At 43.1% G+C, this 7,500-nt stretch overlaps 1 protein-coding gene across 1 annotated transcript in view; it reads left to right on the top strand.

Annotated features, from left to right (window-relative positions):
- LOC123503252 (homeobox protein BarH-like 1) overlaps positions 1–7,500 on the top strand; it is a 42,992-nt gene that overhangs the window by 29,483 nt on the left and 6,009 nt on the right. Inside the window, exons 2-3 of the mRNA XM_045252823.1 lie at positions 3,301–3,444; positions 4,760–4,908. Coding sequence (XP_045108758.1) covers positions 3,301–3,444; positions 4,760–4,908 — 293 coding nt within the window. The remainder of the gene's footprint in view (positions 1–3,300; positions 3,445–4,759; positions 4,909–7,500) is intronic.

The raw sequence follows: 7,500 nt of genomic DNA, 5'->3' as shown, positions 1-7,500 counted from the left end.
TAGAAGTTTAAATACTTACTTAAAAACACGTGTAACCTCACCACGACTACTCTCAAAGGCCACAGAGATGAAAAAATGGTTAAAAATGAAGAAATAACGCTAATCCAGCACTGAAAAAACGTAAATCCTTGAAAAATCCTTGTAACTTCAATCAGAGCCTTTTGACAATAGTGGAAATGCAGAGCGGAATAGTTTAAGAATTAGAGCTCTTACTTATTGACTCACACCCACACGTACCTACACACACACACACACACACACACACACACACACACACACACCAATCCTGAGAGCATCTATATGAGGTCGCAGTCCGTGGCCCACAATTCTTTACTCGAGGCTGCACGTAAATACAACGACGTGACCACCTTTAGCGTGTCTCATTCCCTCCACCTTGCTGTCCACCACCGCCACCACCGCAGCCTTGTCCCTGTTCACGTGCACCTCATTCTAACCTCACTCCCACCCTGCTTCTCCCTGGAAACGCCTCTTGTGTGACAGTGAGGCGAGGAGCTTCAAGAAACGAGGTGTGTTTTTATTTCTCAGACGCACGTGGGCAGGAGGTTCAAGCACTGGATTTAAAGAGTGCGTGGTTTCCAGGTTCGAGTCCCGCTGCTAAACTTTTCTTAACTACTGTTCGGGGGAAGTTGAAGGGAAGTGTTGGTGTTACTGTGTGTGTGTGTGTGTGAGTGTGTGGTGTCTGTGTGTGTGTTTGTGGGTTACCTCCGTGTTGTGTTAAGGAGAGTGGTGGTGAAGCGGTGTCTCTGAGGTGATGTCCCAAGGTGTCATGATTAACGGGGAGCACCTGTTTGCTTTCTCCCTCCCTGAGTGTCTCGCCCCAGAAAGTGGTTTTAAAAAGGTGTGACGTAAGTTAAGTTCAGTTTTGTCTTGAGGTGTTTTTGTCATGGCTCAGTGTGGAGGAGGTGGTGGTGGTGGTGGTAGTGGTAGTGGCGTGCTCTCTCTCTCTCTCTCTCTCTCGTGTTCGTTTCGTAATGAAAGTGCAAACAGAAAATAAGAAAAACACCACAATGTTTAGAAGAGGATGAGAGAGAGAGAGAGAGAGAGAGAGAGAGAGAGAGAGAGAGAGAGAGAGAGAGAGAGAGAGAGAGAGAGAGAGAGAGAGAGAGAGAGAGAGAGAGAGAGAGAGAGAGAGAGAGAGAGAGAGAGAGAGAGAACAAAGGATGAAGGAAAAATGATGCAGAAAAGGAAGGGAAGGATAAATAAATAGAAATATGAATGAGAGATAAAAAAGAACTTGTGAACGAATCATAAAGGAAGACGATGAAAAAGAAGAAGAAGAAGAAGAAGAAGAGGAGGAGGAGGAGGAGGAGGAGGAGGAATTAAATAATGAGAGAAAATGGAACAAATAAATATACAAAGCAGAATAAGAAGCAAAAACAAGATAAAATACACAAAGAAGGAGAAGAAAAGAAGAAAAGAAAAAGAAAAAAAAAAGAATACCAGGAAGAAGAAGAACAACAACAACTTCCACCAACGATAACAAAAGAAAGAAAAGCAGAGAGACAGAAAGATAAAATGAAATATAACGAATTTACTTTCCTTAAGGACAGAGGGAGACAAGGAGACAAGCAGTTGATGGAGTGAGTGAGTGAGTGACCACCGGCAAACACTTCACTCTCACTCTCACTCCCTCTCACTCACTCTCCCTGGAAGTTACAAATAGAGGACACAGAATGATAAAAAAATGATAATACACATAGTTACACAAAAAATGATCAAGGAAAAAGAAATATTACGTGTATTCTTAGGAGTGAGTGAGCGGCCAGCGACTCTCTCTCTCTCTCTCACTCTCTCTCTCTCTCTCTCTCTCTGGATGTTACAAATAGAGCACGTAAAAAAATAACAGTACACATAGTAATACAAATTATAAATGATGTAGCAAACAGAAATATTACGTTTACATTTGCAGGCAACAATTTCAAGTTAATTAATACATTTCTCGTTACAGAAAAAAAAGTATATTTGAAAAGTCATTCCGGAATTAAAATAAAACACGATACAGACAGTGAGAGAGAGAGAGAGAGAGAGAGAGAGAGAGAGAGAGAGAGAGAGAGAGAGAGAGAGAGAGAGAGAGAGAGAGAGTTTGTGTGTGTGTGTGTGTGAAAAGTAAAATATCAACATGAAAGAAAAATGCAAACACACACACACACACACACACACACACACACACACACACACACACACACACACACACACACACACACACATAGCTACCATTCCGCAACATTTATCACTCCAATACATCTGATTCTCACCCTTACTACATTTTTTCCCATTTTTCCTCGAGTTTCCCCTGTCAATATTTTTTTATTCAAGTTTCCTCTTCAGTTTTTTTTTTTTTACCATCATGCGTCCACTTAGAGCCGCCCCTGCCCCGCCACACACCTGAAGCCCTCACACCTGTTGCCGCCTTGCTCTCAGAGGCGTGCCGCTTAGAAACGCTCGTGGGAAAAGGATCTCGTGGGATTAAGAGAGTCTCCCTTCACATACCTCCGCCAAATTCACAGAAAACGGATGAATAGGAATTTTTGTGAATGATTATCTCGTTTTTTCTTTCATATTTTGTCTTTTTTCGGTTTGTTTTGTACTTTTTCTTTTTCTGTTTTTTTTTATTATTTTATGGTGAAATAGTTTTTTTTTGAGTTTCGTTTTCTTTTTTACTAGTTTTCGTCTTTTCTTTTCTTTTCGTTTTTTTTTTTTTGAGAATTATTGCAGTTTGAACCAATGCACCACACGTACCTAGACACATTTTCAAGGTCAAGATCACACTTCTACCAGCATTTCTAACCCTACTTTACCCCATCGACAAATGAAGTTAGGTTAGGTTAGGTTAGGTTAGCTTAAAATCCCGCTTTCCCAGGAGGTCCCCAAGTTTGTCAGACATAGGGAGAAAGAAGTATAAGATAGGGTATGGTTAAGTTAGGTTAGGTTAGGTTAAAATCCCGCTTTCCCAGGAGGTCCCCAAGTTTGTTAGACATAGAGAGAAATAAATATGATAGGTTATATTGGTTGAAACTGCAAATTTACCCTTTTTGATGTTTTGGTAAATGAGAGAAGAATTATAAATGCACCTTATTATTGTATGTATTTTTTTTTAACTCAGTCTTGTTCTTGCTTGTTTTTCTGTGTTTTTGTTCTCCTTGTTCTTGTTATTGTTGATCTTGTCATAAATTTCTTTCCTTTTCTTCTTACTTTTTTTTTCATATCAATAATTATCTTCAATCTCTCTCTCTCTCTCTCCCTCTCACCACCACCACTACTACCACCACCTCTCTGCAGATTACGAGGTGACCAGCCCCAGTACCTCCCGCACCAACAGCCCGCCAGTCCCCGTGCCTGTCCCTGTGTATGTGAGGACGCGACCCACGGCCCTCCCTGACACCTCCACCAAGAAGTGCCGCCGCTCTCGCACTGTCTTCACTGGTAACAGAAAACGAAAAGAGGGAAAATGGGAAGGTGGATTAATTAAGATGGGGGTTATGAAGTTTGGGCTTTTTTTTGGGGTGTATCTCTCCTTCTTTCACTCTTTTTTTCAATGGTTTTCTCTTTTTTGTTTCTCTCTCTCTCTTCTCTTTCTCTCTTTATTCTCTCTGTTAGCTTTTGTTTCCTATTTCTTTCTCTACTTTATTTTTTTTCTCTCTCTCTCAGCCTCTGTTCCATGTCTCTCCTTTTAATCTCTTTTTCACAGGTTTTCTCTCTCTTATCTCTCTCTCTCTCTCTCTCTCTCTCTCTCTCTCTCTCTCTCTCTCTCTCTCATAGGTCTTGTCTTCCATTTTTTTCTCTTTTCTCAACTTCTTTCTCTCTAAGTCTTTCTCCAGTCTCTCTCCATCTCAACCTCTCTTTCTCATCTTTTCTGTAACAACTTCTTTCCCCATCTCTCCTCTCTCACAGCTTCTCTCTCCCTCCCTCTAGCCAGCCTCTCCTCTCTCTCTCTCTCTCTCTCTCTCCCCATCTCCCATATCCCCCTCTTAATTCTCCTCTGATACTCGCTAATCTCGCTGGTAATACGGACACTTTACCAGGATTTCCTCTGATAAAAAGCCCCCTTAGTGGCCTATCTCTATCACCACCACCACCACCACCACCACCACCACCACCACCACCATAAATAGCAATGTGTGTGTGTGTGTGTGTGTGTGTGTGTGTGTGTGTGTTCTCTCTCACACACCATTCTTTGCTCACCCAAGTTTAAATCACAAACAAAAAACAAGCATAAGAAATCACACCACAACCACTAATACTTCTATACGTCACCATAGAAGTGTGTGTATGCGTGTGTGAGTGTGTGTGTGTGTGTGTGTGTGTGTGTGTGTGTGTGTGTGTGTGTGTGTGTGTGTGTGTCTGTGTGTGTGTTCTATCATTCGCTTACCTTCTTTCTCTCACCCAAGTTTAAATCGCAGACAAAAGCAAGCATAACAAATTACACCACCACCACTACCATCGCCACACCTCACCATTGTAGAAGTGTGTGTGTGTGTGTGTGTGTGTAATCTCTCTCTCTCACACACCCTCTTTCCTCTCACTCAAGTTTAAATTAACAACAAGTGTAACAAATCACACCACTACTACCACCACATATCACCGTAGACAGAAGTGTGTGTGTGTGTGTGTGTGTGTGTGTGTGTTCTTTTTTACTCCCTAAGTTTAGAATCAGTGGCCAAAATAAACACAACTAATCACAAAGCTACCACCATCACCACCACCACCTAGAAACAAGTCCCATCGTGTTCCCCGTCAGAGCTGCAGCTGGTGGGACTGGAGAGGCGGTTCGAGGCGCAGAAATACCTGAGCACACCTGACAGAGTGGACCTGGCGCGCTCCCTCGGCCTGACTCAACTCCAGGTCAAAACTTGGTACCAGAACAGGAGGATGAAGTGGAAAAAACAGGTAAGGAAGACAGAAATGAAGAGAGAGAGAGAGAGAGAGAGAGAGAGAGAGAGAGAGAGAGAGAGAGAGAGAGAGAGAGAGAGAGAGAGAGAGAGAGAGAGAGAGAGAGAGAGAGAGAGAGAGAGAGAGAGAGAGAGAGAGAGGCTTAGAATAACATCTACAGAAAGGCACAAGGCCCGCTATGCAAACAATACACGCTAGGGACGAAGAGGAGGAGGAGGAGGAGGAGGAGGAGGAGGAGGAGGAGGAGGAGGAGGAGGAGGAGCAGGAGGAGCAGGAGGAGGAGGAGCAGGAGGAGGAGGAAGAGGAGGGAAGAGACGGACTGTGTATGCATATGTGAGTGTACATGTGTGTAAATGTACGTGTGTGTCTACGTGTGTGTGTGTGTGTGTGTGTGTGTGTGTGTGTGTGTGTGTGTGTGTGTGTGTGTGTGTGTGTGTGTGTGTGTGTGTGTGTGTGTGTGTGCCCGCCTTCTCCCCACCGCCTTTTATACAACCTGCGTTTATTCAAGGCTCCCCTCCACGTGTGACAGGAATAACTGATGCTTGTGTCTGCCACTGCGATTTTTATTTATTTATTTACGTATTTCCAAACCACCACCATCACCACCACCACCACGACCACCACCAAGATAAATAACAGCAATACAAATCAACGCAACTAATCTTTAACCACCTACAGTACTATGACGCGTTTCCATATTCATTCCAGTTACTATTTCGCAATTTTATACAGCTTCAGAAACTCATATCTAGGATTAGAATAGTGAAGACTGTGGCCATTAATCCTCTGCCCTCCATAGACCTTTCCTAATGTCAATAAAATCGTCTAATCGTACACAAAACTCATGGTAAAAATGCGTCCAAGTACTGAAGAGGTAAAAAACAGTGAAGGATATGATAAGGAAACAGGACAACAAGAAACGGGTGATAGAAGACTCGTAGGAGGGCATGAAGGATTTATAGGACTGTGTATACAATTACGAAGGATATACGAGTATTTGGGAGTGCTTGAAAGTGTGCAGAAGAGTTTGGGAGTGTGTAGGAGTGTGTGAAAGAGAGTAAAACGCCTTGGTAGGATTTCGTGAGAGTTTAAGGCGATTGTAAAGAATTGAAAGGGCGTGAGGGAGAGTGGAGGTGAGGGAAGGGAGAGGAGATGAGAGGGAGAGAAAAGGAAGAAATGAAAATAGGAGAAAATGAGAGAAAAAAAAGAGATGGACGAGAAAATACACGAATTAGAGAGAGAGAGAGAGAGAGAGAGAGAGAGAGAGAGAGAGAGAGAGAGAGAGAGAGAGAGAGAGAGAGAGAGAGAGAGAGAGAGAGAGAGAGAGAGAGAGAGAGAGAGAGAGAGAGAGAGAGAGAGAGAGAGAGGGTCATGTCGTTTAATTAATAGCACGACACACTCAAGGACTCGATGAAGAGGCAGTAATAAAGAGACACGTCACACTAATGAGGTTCTGGGATGTCCTTGGGGGTCCTTCTTGGCCAGGGGAAGGGGGAGTAGGTGGCAAGGAGAGAGAGAGGGTGAGGGAAGGGGAGGGGAAGGAAGCATGGCAGTGAGGGGAAAATGAGAACAGTGAGGTAAGCTAGAGAAGAGGGAAGGAAAAGGGAAGGAAAAATGAGATAGTGAGGGGAAAATGAGAACAGTAAGACAGGGAGGGGAAAGAAAAGGAAACGTTGCTGAGGAAAACGTTGGACACAAAAACGCTCAGTGAGAAAAAAACGTTCTATCATAAAACGTTGATGAAAGAGAAAACGTTGGACACAGAAAGTTCGAAGTCAGAAAAAAATGTTCTATTCATAAAAAAAATGTTCTGTTCATAAAACGTTGCTGAGAAAAAACGTTGGACACACAAACATTCAAAGTGAGAAAAGAAAGATCTATTATAAAACGTTGATGAGAGAGAAAACGTTGGACATACAAACATTCAGTGAGAAAAAAAAAGTTCTAGTATAAAACGTTGCTGAAGAAAACATTGGACGTTTAGTGAGAAAAACCGTTCTATTCATAAAACGTTTCAGTCAGAAGGAAAACGTTGCTCGTGAGGTCACTGCAAGAAACGTTGAAAGGAAAGAGAAAGTGGAGATCATAAAAAGATAAGGTTACGGATGGTGAATGGAAGGAAAAGGCGACAAGGAGGAGAGTGAAGAAGAAAAATAGGGAAGAAAACGATTTAGGATAGAGAGAGAGAGAGAGAGAGAGAGAGAGAGAGAGAGAGAGAGAGAGAGAGAGAGAGAGAGAGAATGAGTTAGTGAAAGTGAGCGAGTGAATGAGTGAGTGAGTGAGTGAATAAATGAATGAATGAATGAGTGAGTGAGTGAGAGTGAGTGACCGAGAGAATGAGTGAGTGAGTGAGTGAGTGAGTGAATGACGCGATGTGGGTTGAACAAAAACGAAAACTGGGTACGGCGTTGGAGGTTGTGGAGTTTCGTCTTTAGTTAAGAGGATTAGCCAGGCTGGTAGACGTTCTTACGCGTCCCGTCGAGACACTGCCGAGTCGCAAAGAAAACTAAGAGGCACCGCAGAGGGCGTATCCTGATGGCGGCGCGGCGACACACACACACACACACACACACACACACACACATAGAC

This window comes from Portunus trituberculatus, chromosome 13, assembly GCF_017591435.1.
Source record: "Portunus trituberculatus isolate SZX2019 chromosome 13, ASM1759143v1, whole genome shotgun sequence".
In the NCBI taxonomy this organism is placed as follows: domain Eukaryota; kingdom Metazoa; phylum Arthropoda; class Malacostraca; order Decapoda; family Portunidae; genus Portunus; species Portunus trituberculatus.
Note: the sequence above shows the minus strand (reverse complement) of the source record. Positions and strands in the feature narration are given on the sequence as shown.